This window comes from Oncorhynchus masou, chromosome 9 (genome assembly GCF_036934945.1).
Source record: "Oncorhynchus masou masou isolate Uvic2021 chromosome 9, UVic_Omas_1.1, whole genome shotgun sequence".
Taxonomy (NCBI): domain Eukaryota; kingdom Metazoa; phylum Chordata; class Actinopteri; order Salmoniformes; family Salmonidae; genus Oncorhynchus; species Oncorhynchus masou.
The window spans coordinates 86050598-86074728 of record NC_088220.1 but is presented as its reverse complement, the minus strand read 5'-3'; the positions used below and the strand labels follow the sequence as shown (position 1 = coordinate 86074728).

The 24131-nt window shown below is 47.7% G+C and overlaps 1 protein-coding gene across 1 annotated transcript in view; it reads right to left on the bottom strand.

The window, feature by feature from the left end:
- Positions 1-24131, bottom strand: part of LOC135545120 (rho guanine nucleotide exchange factor TIAM1-like) — a 154524-nt gene that overhangs the window by 69041 nt on the left and 61352 nt on the right. Inside the window, 3 exon segments of the mRNA XM_064972752.1 lie at positions 4467-4692; positions 21357-21542; positions 23811-24035. Coding sequence (XP_064828824.1) covers positions 4467-4692; positions 21357-21542; positions 23811-24035 — 637 coding nt within the window.

The following is a 24131-nucleotide window of genomic DNA, read 5'->3' as shown; positions in this document are numbered from 1 at the left end:
ATAATGCCCGTGTGAGGTAGCAGCCATAATGCCCGTGTGAGGTAGCAGCCATAATGCCTGTGTGAGGTAGCAGCCATAATGCCTGTGTGAGGTAGCAGTCATAATGCCTGTGTGAGTGTGAGGTAGCAGCCATAATGCCCGTGTGAGGTAGCAGCCATAATGCCCGTGTGAGGTAGCAGCCATAATGCCCGTGTGAGGTAGCAGCCATAATGCCCGTGTGAGGTAGCCGCCATAATGCCCGTGTGAGGTAGCAGCCATAATGCCCGTGTGAGGTAGCAGCCATAATGCCCGTGTGAGGTAGCAGTCATAATGCCTGTGTGAGTGTGAGGTAGCAGCCATAATGCCCGTGTGAGGTAGCAGCCATAATGCCCGTGTGAGGTAGCAGCCATAATGCCCGTGTGAGGTAGCAGCCATAATGCCTGTGTGAGGTAGCAGCCATAATGCCTATGTGAGGTAGCAGCCATAATGCCCGTGTGAGGTAGCAGCCATAATGCCCGTGTGAGTGTGAGGTAGCAGCCATAATGCCTGTGTGAGTGTGAGGTAGCAGCCATAATGCCTGTGTGAGGTAGCAGCCATAATGCCTGTGTGAGGTAGCAGCCATAATGCCTGTGTGAGGTAGCAGCCATAATGCCTGTGTGAGGTAGCAGCCATAATGCCTGTGTGAGTGAGGTAGCAGCCATAATGCCTGTGTGAGTGAGGTAGCAGCCATAATGCCTGTGTGAGTGTGAGGTAGCAGCCATAATGCCTGTGTGAGGTAGCAGTCATAATGCCTGTGTGAGTGTGAGGTAGCAGCCATAATGCCTATGTGAGGTAGCAGCCATAATGCCCGTGTGAGGTAGCAGCCATAATGCCCGTGTGAGGTAGCAGTCATAATGCCTGTGTGAGTGTGAGGTAGCAGCCATAATGCCTGTGTGAGGTAGCAGCCATAATGCCCGTGTGAGGTAGCAGCCATAATGCCTGTGTGAGTGTGAGGTAGCAGCCATAATGCCCGTGTGAGGTAGCAGCCATAATGCCTGTGTGAGGTAGCAGCCATAATGCCCGTGTGAGGTAGCAGCCATAATGCCCGTGTGAGGTAGCAGCCATAATGCCCGTGTGAGGTAGCAGCCATAATGCCCGTGTGAGGTAGCAGCCATAATGCCTGTGTGAGGTAGCAGCCATAATGCCTGTGTGAGTGTGAGGTAGCAGCCATAATGCCTGTGTGAGTGTGAGGTAGCAGCCATAATGCCTGTGTGAGGTAGCAGCCATAATGCCCGTGTGAGGTAGCAGCCATAATGCCTGTGTGAGGTAGCAGCCATAATGCCTGTGTGAGGTAGCAGCCATAATGCCTGTGTGAGGTAGCAGCCATAATGCCTGTGTGAGGTAGCAGTCATAATGCCTGTGTAAGTGTGAGGTAGCAGCCATAATGCCTATGTGAGGTAGCAGCCATAATGCCTGTGTGAGTGTGAGGTAGCAGCCATAATGCCCGTGTGAGGTAGCAGCCATAATGCCCGTGTGAGGTAGCAGCCATAATGCCCGTGTGAGGTAGCAGCCATAATGCCAGTGTGAGGTAGCAGCCATAATGCCCGTGTGAGGTAGCAGCCATAATGCCCGTGTGAGGTAGCAGCCATAATGCCTGTGTGAGGTAGCAGCCATAATGCCTGTGTGAGGTAGCAGCCATAATGCCTGTGTGAGGTAGCAGCCATAATGCCTGTGTGAGGTAGCAGCCATAATGCCTGTGTGAGGTAGCAGCCATAATGCCTGTGTGAGGTAGCAGCCATAATGCCTGTGTGAGGTAGCAGCCATAATGCCTGTGTGAGGTAGCAGCCATAATGCCTGTGTGAGGTAGCAGCCATAATGCCTGTGTGAGGTAGCAGCCATAATGCCTGTGTGAGGTAGCAGCCATAATGCCTGTGTGAGGTAGCAGCCATAATGCCTGTGTGAGGTAGCAGCCATAATGCCTGTGTGAGGTAGCAGCCATAATGCCTGTGTGAGTGTGAGGTAGCAGCCATAATGCCTGTGTGAGTGTGAGGTAGCAGCCATAATGCCTGTGTGAGTGTGAGGTAGCAGCCATAATGCCTGTGTGAGTGTGAGGTAGCAGCCATAATGCCTGTGTGAGTGTGAGGTAGCAGCCATAATGCCTGTGTGAGGTAGCAGCCATAATGCCCGTGTGAGGTAGCAGCCATAATGCCCGTGTGAGGTAGTAGCCACAATGCCTGTGTGAGGTAGCAGCCACAATGCCTGTGTGAGTGTGAGGTAGCAGCCACAATGCCTGTGTGAGTGTGAGGTAGTAGCCATAATGCCTGTGTGAGTGTGAGGTAGCAGCCATAATGCCTGTGTGAGGTAGCAGCCATAATGCCTGTGTGAGTGTGAGGTAGCAGCCATAATGCCTGTGTGAGGTAGCAGTCATAATGCCTGTGTAAGTGTGAGGTAGCAGCCATAATGCCTGTGTGAGGTAGCAGCCATAATGCCCGTGTGAGGTAGCAGCCATAATGCCTGTGAGTGTATGTCCACTCCTCCCCGTCTGTGGGGCTTTGATTGGGGAGAAATAACTGGGAAGTCATGGACTGACATCAGTCCTGTTATGTTCCGTAGAGAGTTCACGTGTTAGATCATTGTTATCCGTTTGCCATCCGTTTTCACCGACAAAATCGACTTGATTTGATTACATTTTTTTGTTTGTTGGTGAAATCAAAATGGCCAGTTTAACCCTTGTGATGGTACGTGTGAAAGGGGTTAAAGAGAAGAACCTGAAAGTGTTAAACAACACTGTTACGAGAACACTAAACGAGTCCAGGACAGGAAGAGATGGACAGACCACTTGGTGTGATGAGGCATAACATCATTGTTCTCTACTCTGGAAAGCTGCAGGTGGTCTCCGGTGTAGGTTAGTTAAGGATGGTAAGTTGGTGGTTGAAGATATCCCTCTAGTGGTGTGGGGGCTGTGCTTTGGCAAAGTGGGTGGGGTTATATCCTTCCTGTTTGGCCCTGTCCGGGGGTGTCCTCGGATGGGGCCACAGTGTCTCCTGACCCCTCCTGTCTCAGCCTCCAGTATTTATGCTGCAGTATATGTGTCGGGGGCCTAGGGTCAGTTTGTTATATCTGGAGTACTTCACCTGTCCTATTCGGTGTCCTGTGTGCGTTCTCTAATTCTCTCTCTTTCTCTCTCTCGGAGGACCTGAGCCCTAGACTCCTTGCTGTCCCCAGTCCACCTGGCCGTGCTGCTGCTCTAGTTTCAACTGTTCTGCCTTATTATTATTGGACCATGCTGGTCATTTATGAACATTTGAACATCTTGGCCATGTTCTGTTATAATCTCCACCCGGCACAGCCAGAAGAGGACTGGCCACCCCACATAGCCTGGTTCCTCTCTTGGTTTCTTCCTAGGTTTTGGCCTTTCTAGGGAGTTTTTCCTAGCCACCGTGCTTCTACACCTGCATTGCTTGCTGATTGGGGTTTTAGGCTGGGTTTCTGTACAGCACTTTAAGATATCAGCTGATGTACGAAGGGCTATATAAATAAATTTGATTTGATTTGATTTTGATTTGAGTTAAGTTGCTAGTTACCTTGCAGACGGTCCCCAGTGTAGGTTAGTTAAGTTGCTAGTTACCTTGCAGACGGTCCCCGGTGTAGGTTAGTTAAGTTGCTAGTTACCTTGCAGATGGTCTCTGGTTTAGGTTAGTTAAGTTGCTAGTTACCTTGCAGATGGTCTCTGGTTTAGGTCAGTTAAGTTGCTAGTTACCTTGCAGATGGTCCCCGGTGTAGGTTAGTTAAGTTGCTAGTTGCCTTGCAGACGGTCCCCGGTGTAGGTCAGTTAAGTTGCTAGTTACCTTGCAGATGGTCTCCGGTGTAGGTTAGTTAAGTTGCTAGTTACCTTGCAGATGGTCTCTGGTTTAGGTCAGTTAAGTTGCTAGTTACCTTGCAGATGGTCTCTGGTTTAGGTCAGTTAAGTTGCTAGTTACCTTGCAGACGGTCTCCGGTGTAGGTTAGTTAAGTTGCTAGTTACCTTGCAGATGGTCTCTGGTGTAGGTTAGTTAAGTTGCTAGTTACCTTGCAGATGGTCTCCGGTGTAGGTTAGTTAAGTTGCTAGTTACCTTGCAGATGGTCTCCGGTGTAGGTTAGTTAAGTTGCTAGTTACCTTGCAGATGGTCTCTGGTTTAGGTCAGTTAAGTTGCTAGTTACCTTGCAGATGGTCTCTGGTTTAGGTCAGTTAAGTTGCTAGTTACCTTGCAGACGGTCTCCGGTGTAGGTTAGTTAAGTTGCTAGTTACCTTGCAGATGGTCTCTGGTGTAGGTTAGTTAAGTTGCTAGTTACCTTGCAGATGGTCTCCGATGTAGGTTAGTTAAGTTGCTAGTTACCTTGCAGATGGTCTCTGGTGTAGGTTAGTTAAGTTGCTAGTTACCTTGCAGATGGTCTCTGGTGTAGGTTAGTTAAGTTGCTAGTTACCTTGCAGATGGTCTCTGGTGTAGGTTAGTTAAGTTGCTAGTTACCTTGCAGATGGTCCCCGGTATAGGTTAGTTGAGTTGCTATAGTTACCTTGCAGATGGTCTCTAGCGCGTACAGAGCAGACTCTCCAGGCTGGATGATGGCGAGGACAGGCTGGTCGTTAGGAAGACACACCCAGGACGGGGTCAGGTGCTCAGGCACCCAGATATCACTGTCTGTCATGTGACTGTCTGAGTTGACCTGAGGAAGACTTTTCCCCTCATGACTCTTCTGGAGAGATAGAAAGACATTGTTTAGAACTAGCTTGTTTGTTTTATTTTAATTGTATTTTACCTTTATTTAACAAGGCAAGTCAGTTAAGAACAAATTCTTATTTTCAATGACGGCCTTGGAACAGTGGGTTAACTGCCTTGTTCAGGGGCAGAACGACAGATTTGTAGCTTGTCAGCTCGGGGGTTTGAACTCGCAACCTTCCGGTTACTAGTCCAACGCTCTAACCACTACGCTACCCTGCAGCATTGTTTTATTATTTGACCTGTAGTCCTCACAGAGCTGTTGCTGTGGTTACAAGCCATCAGACTACCTGTCAGTGATGGGTAAAGTACCCAACTGTCACAGTTTAGGAAAAGTAAAAGATACCTTAATATAAAATGCCTCAAGTAAAAGTAAAAGGTCACCCAGTAATATACAACTTGAGTAAAAGTCTAAAAGTATTTGGTTTAAAATATACTTAAGTATCAACAGTAAAAATAATTTAAAATTCCTTATTTTAAGCAAATCTTTCTAGTTAAAATTGTTTTTATTTACGGATAGCGAGGATCACACTCCAACACTCAGACATCATTTACAAACAAAGCATGTTGGTTTAGTGAGTCCTCCAGATCAGAGGCAGTAGGGATGACCAGGGATGTTCTCTGTTTAGTGAGTCCTCCAGATCAGAGGCAGTAGGGATGTTCTCTGTTTAGTGAGTCCTCCAGATCAGAGGCAGTAGGGATGGACCAGGGATGTTCTCTGTTTAGTGAGTCCTCCAGATCAGAGGCAGTAGAGATGACCAGGGATGTTCTCTGTTTAGTGAGTCCTCCAGATCAGAGGCAGTTGGGATGACCAGGGATGTTCTCTGTTTAGTGAGTCCTCCAGATCAGAGGCAGTAGGGATGTTCTCTGTTTAGTGAGTCCTCCAGATCAGAGGCAGTAGGGATGACCAGGGATGTTCTCTGTTTAGTCAGTCCACCAGATCAGAGGGAGTAGGGATGACCAGGGATGTTCTCTGTTTAGTGAGTCCTCCAGATCAGAGGCAGTTGGGATGACCAGGGATGTTCTCTGTTAAGTGAGTCCTCCAGATCAGAGGCAGTAGGGATGAACAGGGATGTTCTCTGTTTAGTTGGTCCTCCAGATCAGAGGCAGTAGGGAGGACCAGGGATGTTCTCTGTTTAGTGAGTCCTCCAGATCAGAGGCAGTAGGGATGACCAGGGATGTTCTCTGTTTAGTGAGTCCTCCAGATCAGAGGAAGTAGGGATGACCAGGGATGTTCTCTGTTTAGTGAGTCCTCCAGATCAGAGGCAGTATTGATGACCAGGGATGTTCTCTGTTTAGTGAGTCCACCAGATCAGAGGAAGTAGGGATGACCAGGGATGTTCTCTGTTTAGTCAGTCCTCCAGATCAGAGGCAGTAGGGATGTTCTCTGTTTAGTGAGTCCTCCAGATCAGAGGCAGTAGATGACCAGGGATGTTCTCTGTTTAGTGAGTCCTCCAGATCAAGAGGCAGTAGGGATGACCAGAGATGTTCTCTGTTTAGTGAGTCCTCCAGATCAGAGGCAGTAGGGATGACCAGGGATGTTCTCTGTTTAGTGAGTCCTCCAGATCAGAGGCAGTAGATGACCAGGGATGTTCTCTGTTTAGTGAGTCCTCCAGATCAAGAGGCAGTAGGGATGACCAGAGATGTTCTCTGTTTAGTGAGTCCTCCAGATCAGAGGCAGTAGGGATGACCAGGGATGTTCTCTGTTAAGTGAGTCCTCCAGATCAGAGGCAGTAGGGATGAACAGGGATGTTCTCTGTTTAGTTGGTCCTCCAGATCAGAGGCAGTAGGGAGGACCAGGGATGTTCTCTGTTTAGTGAGTCCTCCAGATCAGAGGCAGTAGGGATGGACCAGGGATGTTCTCTGTTTAGTGAGTCCTCCAGATCAGAGGAAGTAGGGATGACCAGGGATGTTCTCTGTTTAGTGAGTCCTCCAGATCAGAGGCAGTATTGATGACCAGGGATGTTCTCTGTTTAGTGAGTCCACCAGATCAGAGGAAGTAGGGATGACCAGGGATGTTCTCTGTTTAGTCAGTCCTCCAGATCAGAGGCAGTAGGGATGTTCTCTGTTTAGTGAGTCCTCCAGATCAGAGGCAGTAGATGACCAGGGATGTTCTCTGTTTAGTGAGTCCTCCAGATCAAGAGGCAGTAGGGATGACCAGAGATGTTCTCTGTTTAGTGAGTCCTCCAGATCAGAGGCAGCAGGGATGACCAGGGATGTTCTCTGTTTAGTCAGTCCTCCAGATCAGAGGCAGTGGGGATGACCAGGGATGTTCTCTGTTTAGTGAGTCCTCCAGATCAGAGGCAGTAGGGATGACCAGGGATGTTCTCTGTTTAGTGAGTCCTCCAGATCAGAGGCAGTAGGGATGACCAGGGATGTTCTCTGTTTAGTGAGTCCTCCAGATCAGAGGCAGTTGGGATGACCAGGGATGTTCTCTGTTTAGTGAGTCCTCCAGATCAGAGGCAGTTGGGATGACCAGGGATGTTCTCTGTTTAGTCAGTCCACCAGATCAGAGGCAGTAGGGATGACCAGGGATGTTCTCTGTTTAGTGAGTCCTCCAGATCAGAGGCAGTATTGATGACCAGGGATGTTCTCTGTTTAGTGAGTCCACCAGATCAGAGGAAGTAGGGATGACCAGGGATGTTCTCTGTTTAGTCAGTCCTCCAGATCAGAGGCAGTAGGGATGACCAGGGATGTTCTCTGTTTAGTGAGTCCTCCAGATCAGAGGCAGTTGGGATGACCAGGGATGTTCTCTGTTTAGTGAGTCCTCCAGATCAGAGGCAGTTGGGATGACCAGGGATGTTCTCTGTTTAGTCAGTCCACCAGATCAGAGGCAGTAGGGATGACCAGGGATGTTCTCTGTTTAGTGAGTCCTCCAGATCAGAGGCAGTATTGATGACCAGGGATGTTCTCTGTTTAGTGAGTCCACCAGATCAGAGGAAGTAGGGATGACCAGGGATGTTCTCTGTTTAGTCAGTCCTCCAGATCAGAGGCAGTAGGGATGTTCTCTGTTTAGTGAGTCCTCCAGATCAGAGGCAGTAGGGATGTTCTCTGTTTAGTGAGTCCTCCAGATCAGAGGCAGTAGATGACCAGGGATGTTCTCTGTTTAGTCAGTCCTCCAGATCAGAGGCAGTGGGGATGACCAGGGATGTTCTCTTGATAAGTGCGTGAATTTTATTATTTTCCTGTCCTGCTTAGCATTCAAGATGTAACGAGTACTTTTAAGGTGTCAAGGAAAATGCAAGGAGTAAAAAGTACATGATTTGCTTTAGGAATGTAGTGAAGTGAAAGCAAAAGTAGTCAAAAATATAAAAAGTAAATAGTACAGACACCCCAAAAAAACAACTTAAGTAGTACTTTACACCACTGCTCAATGTACATTTGACCCGAGGCAGTCTCTTCTTCACTCTTCTAGGAAACAGACACGCTGTAAATAGTGTGTTCCTACCAGCCTAAAGATTTTGTAAATGATGTTCTTTGACTGATGACTCAGTATCAGTTATCCACCAAGCTAGGAAGATGAATGGTACCCGACTGCCTACTTACCTGGCAGTGTGTGTGTGTGTGTGTGTGTGTGTGTGTGTGTGTGTGTGTGTGTGTGTGTGTGTGATGCCTACTTACCCCTCTCTCCCTGGCAGTGTGTGTGTGTGTCTGTGTGTGTGTGATGCCTACTTACCCCTCTCTCCCTGGCAGTGTGTGTGTGTGTGTGTGATGCCTACTTACCCCTCTCTCCCTGGCAGTGTGTGTGTGTGTGTGTGTGTGTGTGGGTGTGATGCCTACTTACCCCTCTCTCCCTGGCAGTGTGTGTGTGTGTGTGTGTGTGTGTGTGTGTGTGTGTGTGTGTGTGTGATTTCTATTTTACACCCTCTCCCTGGCAGTGTGTGTGTGTGTGTGTGTGTGTGATGCCTACTTACACCTCTCTCCCTGGCAGTGTGTGTGTGTGTGTGTGTGTGGGTGTGATGCCTACTTACCCCTCTCTCCCTGTGTGTGTGTGTGTGTGTGTGTGTGTGTGTGTGTGTGTGTGTGTGTGTGTGTGTGTGTGTGATTTCTACTTACACCTCTCTCCCTGGCAGTGTGTGTGTGTGTGTGTGTGTGATGCCTACTTACCCCTCTCTCCCTGGTGTGTGTGTGTGTGATGCCTACTTACCCCCTCTCCCTGGCAGTGTGTGTGTGTGTGTGTGTGTGTGTGTGTGTGTGTGTGTGTGTGTGTGTGTGTGTGTGTGTGTGTGTGTGTGTGTGTGTGTGTGTGATGCCTACTTACCCCTCTCTCCCTGGCAGTGTGTGTGTGATGCCTACTTACCCCTCTCTCCCTGGCAGTGTGTGTGTGATGCCTACTTACCCCTCTCTCCCTGGCAGTGTGTGTGTGATGCCTACTTACCCCTCTCTCCCTGGCAGTGTGTGTGTGTGTGATGCCTACGTACCCCTCTCTCCCTGGCAGTGTGTGTGTGTGTGTGTGTGTGTGATGCCTACGTACCCCTCTCTCCCTGGCAGTGTGTGTGTGTGTGTGTGTGTGTGTGTGTGTGTGTGTGTGTGTGTGTGTGTGTGTGTGTGTGTGTGTGTGATGTGTACCCCTCTCTCCCTGGCAGTGTCCACATCATAGATCCCGTCCAGAGGCTTTTTCACTGGCTCCTCCCCATCAGCAAAGACCTGAGGGAGAAACGGCCAGGCCAATATAGAACCCCTCCAAAAAATGGCTGAGCAAAGAAGTTGTATGTATGAGATAAGTGGCAGTTCTAAGAGGCAGTTCTAAGTGGCAGTTCTAAGAGGCAGTTCTAAGAGGCAGTTCTAAGTGGCAGTTCTAAGAGGCAGTTCTAAGAGGCAGTTCTAAGAGGCAGTTCTAAGTGGCAGTTCTAAGTGGCAGTTCTAAGTGGCAGTTCTAAGTGGCAGTTCTGTGGCAGTTCTAAGTGGCAGTTCTAAGTGGCAGTTCTAAGTGGCAGTTCTAAGTGGCAGTTCTAAGAGGCAGTTCTAAGTGGCAGTTCTAAGTGGCAGTTCTAAGTGGCAGTTCTAAGTGGCAGTTCTAAGTGGCAGTTCTAAGTGGCAGTTCTAAGTGGCAGTTCTAAGTGGCAGTTCTAAGTGGCAGTTCCAGTGTATTGTTCCAGATGTCTATGCAGGTTAATTTCTATAGAGCTGCTGGTTATATAGACAAGGAGCACGGACTCGTGGTTACATAGACCAGGAGGATGGTGGGCTGTGGTCTGCTGGAGTTAAAGACACATACCTGGTTGATGGTGGGCTGTGGTCTGCTGGAGTTAAAGACACATACCTGGTTGATGGTGGGCTGTGGTCTGCTGGAGTTAAAGACACATACCTGGTTGATGGTGGGGTGGGCTGTGGTCTTCTTCTTGGAAGTAGTATCCAGGCCCCACAGAGAGGAGAACCTGCTCTTACCTGGATGAGGAGGTACGTGACATGGTACGTCTCTTCCCTCCGCTCTCTGTACGGGCTGCCACCTACATCACACACACACACACACACACACAGAGAAAGAAACAGCGAGAGAGAGACACACACACAGAGAAAGAAACAGCGAAAGAGAGAGTGATACAGAGAGAAAGAGACACACAGAGAGACACACACACACAGAGACACAGACACAGACACACAGACAAACACACAGAGTGAGACAGAGAGAGACAGACACACACAGAGACAGACAAAAGGAGAGAAAGACAGAGAGAGAGAGAGAAAAAGACATTCACAGAGACAGCATTATTGAAAGGAGCATATCTAACACACAGAACATCTCACCCACAAAACCTGACACTGCTGGTTAGGTCTGACCATGGAATGGTTATATAGACCAGGAGGACAGACTAGTGGTTATATAGACCAGGAGGACAGACTAGTGGTTATATAGACCAGGAGGAGAGACTAGTGGTTATATAGACCAGGAGGACTAGTGGTTATATAGACCAGGAGGAGAGACTAGTGGTTATATAGACCAGGAGAAGAGACTAGTGGTTATATAGACAAGGAGGAGAGACTAGTGGTTATATAGACCAGGAGAAGAGACTAGTGGTTATATAGACCAGGAGGACAGACTAGTGGTTATACAGACCAGGAGGACAGACTAGTGGTTATATAGACCAGGAGGAGAGACTAGTGGTTATATAGACCAGGAGGAGAGACTAGTGGTTATATAGACCAGGAGGACTAGTGGTTACACAGACCAGGAGGACAGACTAGTGGTTATATAGACCAGGAGGACAGACTAGTGGTTATATAGACCAGGAGGACAGACTAGTGGTTATATAGACCAGGAGGAGAGACTAGTGGTTATATAGACCAGGAGGAGAGACTAGTGGTTATATAGACCAGGAGGAGAGACTAGTGGTTATATAGACCAGGAGAAGAGACTAGTGGTTATATAGACCAGGAGGAGAGACTAGTGGTTATATAGACCAGTAGGACAGACTAGTGGTTATACAGACCAGGAGGACAGACTAGTGGTTATATAGACCAGGAGGACAGACTAGTGGTTATATAGACCAGGAGGACAGACTAGTGGTTATATAGACCAGGAGGACTAGTGGTTATATAGACCAGGAGGACAGACTAGTGGTTACACAGACCAGGAGGACAGACTAGTGGTTATATAGACCAGGAGGACTAGTGGTTATATAGACCAGGAGGACAGACTAGTGGTTATACAGACCAGGAGGACAGACTAGTGGTTACACAGACCAGGAGGACAGACTAGTGGTTATACAGACCAGGAGGACAGACTAGTGGTTATATAGACCAGGAGGACAGACTAGTGGTTATACAGACCAGGAGGACAGACTAGTGGTTATATAGACCAGGAGGACTAGTGGTTATATAGACCAGGAGGACTAGTGGTTATATAGACCAGGAGGACAGACTAGTGGTTACACAGACCAGGAGGACAGACTAGTGGTTATACAGACCAGAGGACAGACTAGTGGTTATATAGACCAGGAGGACTAGTGGTTATCTAGACCAGGAGGACAGACTAGTGGTTACAAGACCAGGAGGACAGACTAGTGGTTATATAGACCAGGAGGACAGACTAGTGGTTATACAGTGACAGACTAGTGGTTATATAGACCAGGAGGAGAGACTAGTGGTTATATAGACCAGGAGGAGAGACTAGTGGTTATATAGACCAGGAGGACTAGTGGTTACACAGACCAGGAGGACAGACTAGTGGTTATATAGACCAGGAGGACAGACTAGTGGTTATATAGACCAGGAGGACTGACTAGTGGTTATATAGACCAGGAGGACTAGTGGTTACACAGACCAGGAGGACAGACTAGTGGTTATATAGACCAGGATGACAGACTAGTGGTTATATAGACCAGGAGGACAGACTAGTGGTTATATAGACCAGGAGGAGAGACTAGTGGTTATATAGACCAGGAGGACAGACTAGTGGTTATATAGACCAGGAGGGAGACTGTGGTTATATAGACCAGGAGGACTGACTAGTGGTTATATAGAACAGGAGGACAGACTAGTGGTTATATAGACCAGGAGGACAGACTAGTGGTTATACAGACCAGGAGGACAGACTAGAGTTATATAGACCAGGAGGACAGACTAGTGGTTATATAGACCAGGAGGAGGACTAGTGGTTATATAGACCAGGAGGACTAGTGGTTACAAGACCAGGAGGACAGACTAGTGGTTATATAGACCAGGAGGACAGACTAGTGGTTATATAGACCAGGAGGACTGACTAGTGGTTATATAGACCAGGAGGACAGACTAGTGGTTATATAGACCAGGAGGACTAGTGGTTACACAGACCAGGAGGACAGACTAGTGGTTATATAGACCAGGATGACAGACTAGTGGTTATATAGACCAGGAGGACAGACTAGTGGTTATATAGACCAGGAGGAGAGACTAGTGGTTATATAGACCAGGAGGACAGACTAGTGGTTATATAGACCAGGAGGAGAGACTAGTGGTTATATAGACCAGGAGGACTGACTAGTGGTTATATAGACCAGGAGGACAGACTAGTGGTTACATAGACCAGGAGGACTAGTGGTTACACAGACCAGGAGGACAGACTAGTGGTTATATAGACCAGGAGGACAGACTAGTGGTTATATAGACCAGGAGGACAGACTAGTGGTTATATAGACCAGGAGACAGACATAGACCAGGAGGACAGACTAGTGGTTATATAGACCAGGAGGACAGACTAGTGGTTATGTGGACCAGGAGGACAGACTAGTGGTTATACAGACCTAGTGGTTATACAGGAGGACAGACTAGTGGTTATATAGACCAGTGGAGGAGACAGACTAGTGGTTATATAGACCAGGAGGACAGACTAGTGGTTATACAGACCAGGAGGACAGACTAGTGGTTATATAGACCAGGAGGACAGACTATATAGACCAGGAGGACAGACTAGTGGTTATACAGACCAGGAGGACAGACTAGTGGTTAGACCAGGAGACCAGGAGGACAGACTAGTGGTTATACAGACCAGGAGGACAGACAGTGGTTATATAGACCAGGAGGACAGACTAGTGGTTATACAGACCAGGAGGACAGACTAGTGGAATACAGACCAGGAGGACAGACTAGTGGTTATACAGACCAGGAGGACAGACTAGTGGTTATATAGACCAGGAGGACAGACTAGTGGTTATACAGACAGACCAGGAGGACAGACTAGTGGTTATTAGGAGGACAGACTAGTGGACCAGACCAGAGGACAGACTAGTGGTTATATAGACCAGGAGGACAGACTAGTGGTTACACAGAGAGACAGACAGGAGGACAGACTAGTGGTTATATAGACCAGGAGGACAGACCAGTGGAGACCAGGAGGACAGACTAGTGGTTATATAGACCAGGAGGACAGACTAGTGGTTATACAGAGGAGACCAGGAGGACAGACTAGTGGTTATACAGACCAGGAGGACAGACTAGTGGTTATATAGACCAGGAGACAGACTAGTGGTTATATAGACCAGGAGGAGAGACTAGTGGTTATAGACCAGGAGGACAGACTAGTAGACCAGGAGGACAGACTAGTGGTTATACAGACCAGGAGGACAGACTAGTGGTTATCTAGACCAGGAGGACAGACTAGTGGTTATATAGACCTAGTGGACAGACCAGGAGACTAGTGGTTATATAGACCAGGAGGACAGACTAGTGGTTATATAGACCAGGAGGACAGACTAGTGGTTATATAGACCAGGAGGGACTAGTGGTTATACAGACCAGGAGGACAGACTAGTGGTTATATAGACCAGGAGGACAGACTAGTGGTTATACAGACCAGGAGGAGAGACTAGTGGTTATATAGACCAGGAGGACTAGTGGTTATACAGACCAGGAGGAGAGACTAGTGGTTATATAGACCAGGAGACTAGTGGTTATACAGACCAGGAGGAGAGACTAGTGGTTATATAGACCAGGAGGACAGACTAGTGGTTATACAGACCAGGAGGAGAGACTAGTGGATAGACCAGGAGGACAGACTAGTGGTTATATAGACCAGGAGGAGGAGACTAGTGGTTATATAGACAGGAGGACAGACTAGTGGTTATATAGACCAGGAGGACAGACTAGTGGTTATATAGACCAGGAGGACAGACTAGTGGTTATATAGACCAGGAGGACAGACTAGTGGTTATATAGACCAGGAGGACTAGTGGTTATATAGACCAGGAGGACAGACTAGTGGTTATACAGACCAGGAGGACAGACTAGTGGTTATATAGACCAGGAGGACAGACTAGTGGTTATATAGACCAGGAGGACAGACTAGTGGTTATATAGACCAGGAGGACAGACTAGTGGTTATATAGACCAGACTAGTGGTTACCAGGAGGACAGACAGACCAGGAGTTATACAGACAGACTAGTGGTTATATAGACCAGGAGGACAGACTAGTGGTTATATAGGACAGACTAGTGGTTATATAGACCAGGAGGACAGACTAGTGGTTATATAGACCAGGACTAGTGGTTATACAGACCAGGAGGAGTGGTTATATAGACCAGGAGGAGTGGTTATATAGACCAGGAGGACAGACTAGTGGTTATATAGACCAGTGGTTATATAGAGGACTAGTGGTTATATAGACCAGGAGGACAGACTAGTGGTTATACAGACCAGGAGGAGAGACTAGTGGTTATACAGACCAGGAGGAGAGACTAGTGGTTATACAGACCAGGAGGAGAGACTAGTGGTTATATAGACCAGGAGGACAGACTAGTGGTTATATAGACCAGGAGGAGAGACTAGTGGTTATATAGACCAGGAGGACTAGTGGTTATATAGACCAGGAGGACAGACTAGTGGTTATATAGACCAGGAGGACTAGTGGTTATATAGACCAGGAGGACAGACTAGTGGTTATATAGACCAGGAGGAGAGACTAGTGGTTACACAGACCAGGAGGACAGACTAGTGGTTATACAGACCAGGAGGACAGACTAGTGGTTATATAGACCAGACAGAGTGGACAGACTAGTGGTTATATAGACCAGGAGGACAGACTAGTGGTTATATAGACCAGGAGGACAGGAGACTAGTGGTTATATAGACCAGGAGGACAGACTAGTGGTTATATAGACCAGGAGGACAGACTAGTGGTTATACAGACCAGGAGGACAGACTAGTGGTTATATAGACCAGGAGGACAGACTAGTGGTTATATAGACCAGGAGGACAGACTAGTGGTTAGGATAGACTAGTGGTTATACAGACCAGGAGGACAGACTAGTGGTTATATAGACCAGGAGGACAGACTAGTGGTTATATAGACCAGGAGGACAGACTAGTGGTTATACAGACCAGGAGGACAGACTAGTGGTTATATAGACCAGGAGGACAGACTAGTGGTTATATAGACCAGGAGGACAGACTAGTGGTTATATAGACCAGGAGGACAGAGTGGTTATATAGTGGAGACTAGTGGTTATATAGACCAGGACAGAGGACTAGTGGTTATATAGACCAGGAGGACAGACTAGTGGTTATATAGACCAGGAGGACAGACTAGTGGTTATATAGACCAGGAGGACAGACTAGTGGTTATATAGACCAGGAGGAGTTATATAGACTAGTGGTTATATAGACCAGGAGACTAGTGGACTAGTGGTTATATAGACCAGGAGGACAGACTAGTGGTTATATAGATAGACCAGGAGGAGAGACTAGTGGTTATATAGACCAGGAGGAGAGACTAGTGGTTATATAGACCAGGAGGACAGACTAGTGGTTATATAGACAGGAGTGGTTATATAGACCAGGAGGACAGACTAGGAGGACAGTGGTTATATAGACCAGGAGGAGAGACTAGTGGTTATATAGACCAGGAGGACAGACTAGTGGTTATATAGACCAGGAGGACAGACTAGTGGTTATATAGACCAGGAGGAGAGACTAGTGGTTATATAGACCAGGAGGACAGACTAGTGGAGAAGAGACTAGTGGTTATATAGACCAGGAGGACAGACTAGTGGTTATATAGACCAGGAGGACAGACTAGTGGTTATATAGACCAGGAGGAGAGACTAGTGGTTATATAGACCAGGAGGACAGACTAGTGGTTATATAGACCAGGAGGACAGACTAGTGGTTATATAGACCAGGAGGACAGACTAGTGGTTATATAGACCAGGAGGACAGACTAGTGGTTATATAGACCAGGAGGACAGACTAGTGGTTATATAGACCAGGAGGACAGACTAGTGGTTATACAGACCAGGAGGACAGACTAGTGGTTATATAGACCAGGAGGACAGACTAGTGGTTATATAGACCAGGAGGACAGACTAGTGGTTTATAGACCAGGAGGACAGACTAGTGGTTATACAGACCAGGAGGACAGACTAGTGGTTATATAGACCAGGAGGAGGACTAGTGGTTATATAGACCAGGAGACAGATAGTGGTTAGACCTGGAGAGAGACTAGTGGTTATATAGACCAGGAGGAGAGACTAGTGGTTATATAGACCAGGAGAAGAGACTAGTGGTTATATAGACCAGGAGGAGAGACTAGTGGTTATATAGACCAGGAGACAGACTAGTGGTTATATAGACCAGGAGGAGAGACTAGTGGTTATATAGACCAGGAGGAGGACAGACTAGTGGTTATATAGACCACTAGTGGAGGACAGACTAGTGGTTATATAGACCAGGAGAGACTAGTGGTTATATAGACCAGGAGGACAGACTAGTGGTTATATAGACCAGGAGGACAGACTAGTGGTTATATAGACCAGGAGGACAGACTAGTGGTTATATAGACCAGGAGAGACTAGTGGTTATATAGACCAGGAGGACAGACTAGTGGTTATATAGACCAGGAGGACAGACTAGTGGTTATATAGACCAGGAGGACAGACTAGTGGTTATATAGACCAGGAGGAGAGACTAGTGGTTATATAGACCAGGAGGACAGACTAGTGGTTATATAGACCAGGAGGACAGACTAGTGGTTATATATATAGTGGTTATATAGACCAGACCAGGAGGACAGACTAGTGGTTATATAGACCAGGAGGACAGACTAGTGGTTATATAGACCAGGAGGACAGACTAGTGGTTATACAGACCAGGAGGACAGACTAGTGGTTATATAGACCAGGAGGACAGACTAGTGGTTATATATAGACCAGGAGGAGAGACTAGTGGTTATATAGACCAGGAGGACAGACTAGTGGTTATACTAGTGGAGACCAGGAGGACAGACTAGTGGTTATATAGACCAGGAGGACAGACTAGTGGTTATATAGACCAGAGTGGTTATATAGAGGAGGAGACTAGTGGTTATATAGACCAGGAGGACAGAGTTATATAGACTAGTGGTTATATAGACCAGGAGGAGAGACTAGTGGTTATATAGACCAGGAGGACAGACTAGTGGTTATATAGACCAGGAGGACAGACTAGTGGTTATATAGACCAGGAGGACAGACTAGTGGTTATATAGACCAGGAGACTAGTGGTTATATAGACCAGGAGGACAGACTAGTGGTTATATAGACCAGGAGACAGACAGTGGAGACCAGGAGACAGACTAGTGGTTATATAGACCAGGAGGACAGACTAGTGGTTATATAGACCAGGAGGACAGACTAGTGGTTATATAGACCAGGAGGACAGACTAGTGGTTATATAGACCAGGAGGAGGAGACTAGTGGTTATACAGACCAGGAGGACAGACTAGTGGTTATATAGACCAGGAGGACAGACTAGTGGTTATACAGACCAGTGGGAGGAGAGACTAGTGGTTATATAGACCAGGAGACAGACTAGTGGTTATATAGACCAGGAGGACAGACTAGTGGTTATATAGACCAGGAGAACAGACTAGTGGTTATATAGACCAGGAGGACAGACTAGTGGTAGACCAGGAGGAGAGACTAGTGGTTATAGACCAGGAGGAGAGACTAGTGGTTATATAGACCAGGAGGACAGACTAGTGGTTATATAGACCAGGAGGACAGACTAGTGGTTATATAGACCAGGAGGACAGACTAGTGGTTATATAGACCAGGAGGACAGACTAGTGGTTATATAGACCAGGAGGACAGACTAGTGGTTATATAGACCAGGAGGACAGACTAGTGGTTATATAGACCAGGAGGAGAGACTAGTGGTTATATAGGAGGAGGAGACTAGTGGTTATATAGACCAGGAGGACAGACTAGTGGTTATATAGACCAGGAGGAGAGACTAGTGGTTATATAGACCAGGAGGACAGACTAGTGGTTATATAGACCAGGAGGACAGACTAGTGGTTATATAGACCAGGAGGACAGACTAGTGGTTATATAGACCAGGAGGACAGAGACTAGTGGTTATATAGACCAGACTAGTGGTTATATAGACCAGGAGGACAGACTAGTGGTTATATAGACCAGGAGGACAGACTAGTGGTTATATAGACCAGGAGGACAGACTAGTGGTTATATAGACCAGGAGGACAGACTAGTGGTTATATAGACCAGGAGGACAGACTAGTGGTTATATAGACCAGGAGGACAGACTAGTGGTTATATAGACCAGGAGGACAGACTAGTGGTTATATAGACCAGGAGGACAGACTAGTGGTTATATAGACCAGGAGGACAGACTAGTGGTTATATAGACCAGGAGGACAGACTAGTGGTTATATAGACCAGGAGGACAGACTAGTGGTTATATAGACCAGGAGGACAGACTAGTGGTTATATAGACCAGGAGGACAGACTAGTGGTTATATAGACCAGGAGGAGGACAGACTAGTGGTTATATAGACCAGGAGGACAGACTAGTGGTTATATAGACCAGGAGGACAGACTAGTGGTTATATAGACCAGGAGGACAGACTAGTGGTTATATAGACCAGGAGGACAGAGTTATATAGACCAGGAGGACAGACTAGTGGTTATATAGACCAGGAGGACAGACTAGTGGTTATATAGACCAGGAGGACAGACTAGTGGTTATATAGACCAGGAGGACAGACTAGTGGTTATATAGACCAGGAGGACAGACTAGTGGTTATACAGACCAGGAGGACAGACTAGTGGTTATATAGACCAGGAGGACAGACTAGTGGTAGACCAGGAGGACAGACTAGTGGTTATATAGACCAGGAGGACAGACTAGTGGTTATATAGACCAGGAGGACAGACTAGTGGTTATATAGACCAGGAGGACAGACTAGTGGTTATATAGACCAGGAGGACAGACTAGTGGTTATACAGACCAGGAGGACAGACTAGTGGTTATATAGACCAGGAGGACCAGGAGTTATATAGACCAACTAGTGGTTATAAGACAGGAGGACTAGTGGTTATATAGACCAGGAGGACAGACTAGTGGTTATACAGACCAGGAGGACAGACTAGTGGTTATATAGACCAGGAGGACAGACTAGTGGTTATACAGACCAGGAGGACAGACTAGTGGTTATATAGACCAGGAGGAGAGACTAGTGGTTATATAGACCAGGAGGACAGACTAGTGGTTATAAGAGCGTCTATAAGACCAGAGGACAGACTAGTGACTTAAATGGACATGACTAGTGGTTATATAGACCAGGAGGACAGACTAGTGGTTATATAGACCAGGAGAAGAGACTAGTGGTTATATAGACCAGGAGGACATCTAGTGGTTATATAGACCAGGAGACAGACTAGTGGTTATATAGACCAGGAGGAGAGACTAGTGGTTATATAGACCAGGAGGAGAGACTAGTGGTTATATAGACCAGGAGGGACTAGTGGTTTATAGACCAGGAGGACAGACTAGTGGTTATATAGACCAGGAGGAGAGACAAGTGGTTATATAGACCAGGAGAAGAGACTAGTGGTTATATAGACCAGGAGGACAGACTAGTGGTTATATAGACCAGGAGGACAGACTAGTGGTTATATAGACCAGGAGGAGGGACTGGTGGTTATATAGACAGTGTACAAAACATTAAGAACACCTAGATTCCCATGACATAGACTGACCAGGTGAAAGCTATGATCCCTTATTGACCTCACTTGTTAAAACCCTTCAAATCAGTGGAGATGAAGAGGAGGAGACAGGTTAAATCAGTGGAGATGAAGAGGAGGAGATGGGTTGTTTATAAAACCCGAGACATGGATGGTATGTGTCACTATTCAGAGGGTGAATGGCACCCTATTCCCACATAGTGTTTGGGTCAACATTGGCCAGCGCCCCGTAAACGCTTTCGACATCTTATGGCACCCAATTGAGGCTGTTCTTAGGACAAAGGAAAAATATCTTGCAACTACCATACTGGGTTACTTTACTAGGCAAGTTCATACCTGGACAAACCCACCTGGGCCAAATGTGAGAGACAGAGAGAGATTCCCTACATAGTGCACTACTATGGCACCCTATTCCCTACATAGTGCACTACTATGGCACCCTATTCCCTACATAGTGCACTACTATGGCACCCTATTCCCTATATAGTGCACTACTATGGCACCCTATTCCCTTCATAGCGCACTAGTATGGCACCCTATTCCCTACATAGTGCACTACTATGGGTACTGGTCTAAAGTGGTGCACTACCAAGGCAATAGAGTGCCATTTGGAACACCGGCCATGTAGGCGACGAGCAACAGGGATTCGACTGATCAGCCGACTCACCTCCACACACTGCTCTGCTGAACGCTCCCCTCCCAACCAATTAAATGCTACACTCTTGCGTTACCTACGATTCCAGTGTTCTGCAGACAAACATAACGACCTCCGCTCTGTGGAGGAGGCTGGCATTGTGGCAGAGCGATCAATAACCGTGCAAAAATTGCCTCCATCATACAGGACGGCAGCGTAGCCTAGTGGTTAGAGCATTGGACTAGTAGCCGAAAGGTTGCAAGTTCAATTCCCCCAACCTGACAAGCTACAAAAAATGAACAAGGCAGTTAACCCACTGTTCCTAGGCCGTCATTGAAAACAAGAATTTGTTCTTAACTGACTTGCCTAGTTAAATAAAGGTATGTTTTGTAGTGGGCATTGTTGTTGAGTTATGTATTGAAGACTTTTCCCCAGTCAGTGGTAGTAGGCAACACGATCATAATTCAGAGAAAAATAAATAACTACTTTTGTCTAGTTTGTTTGACAGGAAATGGATAGGTGGTGTTTTGGTGTGAGTGTGTGTGTATGTGCGCGCGTGCGCAACTCACCAGAGCATGAAAGGACGACACAGAGAAGATTCCGAGGCGTCCCATGGCCAGTTTAGTGGGTCTGGAGGCTACGGCTAGCAGGCGTTTGGGGTTGGGCAGCTCCCCTCCCTGCAGACTGGCCAGGTAACACCGGAACCGGAACAAACCCATATGAAACTGTTCCAAGTTCTGCTCCCACAGAAAGATCTAGAACAAAACACAACAACCCATTTAAAACAAAAAGGGGCAATCTGGGTTTGGTACATCCATGTTTCTCACGGATGGACAGTCTTTGCATCCATAGCTGTGTCTATGCATTTTGAGAGTGGTTACACTGCCACGTGTGTCTCCCCACCCAAACGTCAACAAAACCAAAGAGCTGACGGTGGACCACAGGAGACAGCAGAGAGACGACGCCTCCAGCCACATCGATGGGGCCGGGAGTGAAGAGGGTCAAAAGTTCAAAGTTCAAAGTTCAACAGCGGGTACCTGAGGACCTGAAACGGTCCCTTCACATAGACGGTGTGGTGAAGAAGGTGCAACAGCACCTCAGAAATAGTAGCAGGGTGAATGCTGAACTGTTGTTCAGACAGGAGGGAGGAGGGGGGGGGGGGGGTAAAGACTGACACAGAGGGTTGAGTCCCAAATGGCGCCCTATTCCCTACGGGCACTACATAGGGAATAACATGGCGTTTGAGAAGCAGACTGGGAGAGACAGATATTTCTGAGGAGCAAGGCCTCAGCACAATGTGTAACCAGACGCTGCCAAAGTTGCCCATGCCAACCAGGCAGACAGTCAGTCGAGCAGGCATCCGAACAGGCACCCAACCAGCCAGTCACCAGCCAGGCAACCAGTCAGCCAAACAGTCCCCCAGCAAACCAGCTTGCCAAGCAGGCAGCCAACAGCCAGGCACCAAACCAGCCAACAGCCAGGCGCCCATCCTGCCAACCAACCAGACAGTCAGCAACCAGTGAGCCAGCCATCCAGGCAGCCAACCAGGAAGCCAAACAGAGACTACCTCACAGACACACATCAAAGGATCTGCCTTTCATTAACAGACCCATTAAGGACGATATGAACTTTGGGATTCATTAAGAGAATACTAGGTCAGGGTCTAATAGGGGCCAAGTGCTCCATGGTAGGTCAGGGTCTAACAGGGCCAAGTGCTCCATGGTAGGTCAGGATCTAACAGGGGCCAAGTGCTCCATGGTAGGTCAGGGTCTAACAGGGCCAAGTGCTCCATGGTAGGTCAGGGTCTAACAGGGGCCAAGTGCTCCATGGTAGGTCAGGGTCTAACAGGGGCCAAGTGCTCCATGGTAGGTCAGGATCTAACAGGGGCCAAGTGCTCCATGGTAGGTCAGGGTCTAACAGGGGCCAAGTGCTCCATGGTAGGTCAGGGTCTAACAGGGCCAAGTGCTCCATGGTAGGTGCTCCATGGTAGGTCTAACAAGGCCAAGTGCTCCATGGTAGGTTAGGGTCTAACAGGGCCAAGTGCTCCATGGTAGGTCAGGATCTAACAAGGCCAAGTGCTCCATGGTAGGTCAGGGTCTAACAGGGGCCAAGTGCTCCATGGTAGGTCAGGGTCTAACAAGGCCAAGTGAATTAGTCTCGACAAACAGGGTCTGGACCCCTAATTACATGATCAATACTGTTCTGTCTCTTCTTGGCGTCAGTGACGAGCTTTATCATCTACTCTCCTATCTTCTTGTCCCTCCTACACACCTGGTCCAGTAGTCTTCCTCTTCTTGGCATTGGTAACTGAGCTCACACACACACACACACACACACACACACACACACACACACACACACACACACACCTGGTCTAGTAGTCTTCCTCTTCTTGGTATTGGTAACTGAGCTCACACACACCTGGTCCAGTAGTCTTCCTCGTCTTGGTATTGGTAACTTAGCTCACACACACCTGGTCTAGGAGTCTTCCTCTTCTTGGTATCGGTAACTGAGCTCACACTCTCACACACCTGGTCCAGTAGTCTTCCTCGTCTTGGTATCGGTAACTGAGCTCACACACACCTGGTCTAGTAGTCTTCCTCTTCTTGGTATCGGTAACTGAGCTCACACACCTGGTCCAGTAGTCTTCCTCGTCTTGGTTTCGGTAACTGAGCTCACACACCTGGTCCAGTAGTCTTCCTCGTCTTGGTATCGGTAACTGAGCTCACACTCTCTCTCACCTGGTCCAGTATGGTCTTCCTCGTCTTGGTATCGGTAACTGAGCTCACACACCTGGTCCAGTAGTCTTCCTCTCCTTGGCATCGGTAACTGAGCTCACACACCTGGTCTAGTAGTCTTCCTCGTCTTGGTATTGGTAACTGAGCTCACACACACCTGGTTCAGTATGGTCTTCCTCTTCTTGATATCGGTAACTGGGCTCACACACACACAGACACACACACACACCTGATCCAGTAGTATTCCTTGTCTTGGTATCGGTAACTGAGCTCACACTCTCTCACCTGGTCCAGTATGGTCTTCCTCTTCTTGGTATCGGTCACGGCACTGAGCTGCATGTCTCCCATCTTCTTCATCTTCTCGTCCATGTCGATCTTCTGCTCCAGCTTCTTAATCTCCGCCCTCAACAGACGCACCGTGTCCTCCCGGTGATGCTGCCTGGCAACGGCCGCCGCGCACGCCGAGTGGATGGCCGTGATCCAGTTCTCCAGCTCCGTCTGACTGCACGTCTACAAGGGGTTAGAGGTCAGAGGTTAGAGAAAGGGTTACGCGGACCTTTATTCCACACTACAGCATGCTTGGAATACAGCCAAGTTATACAACAA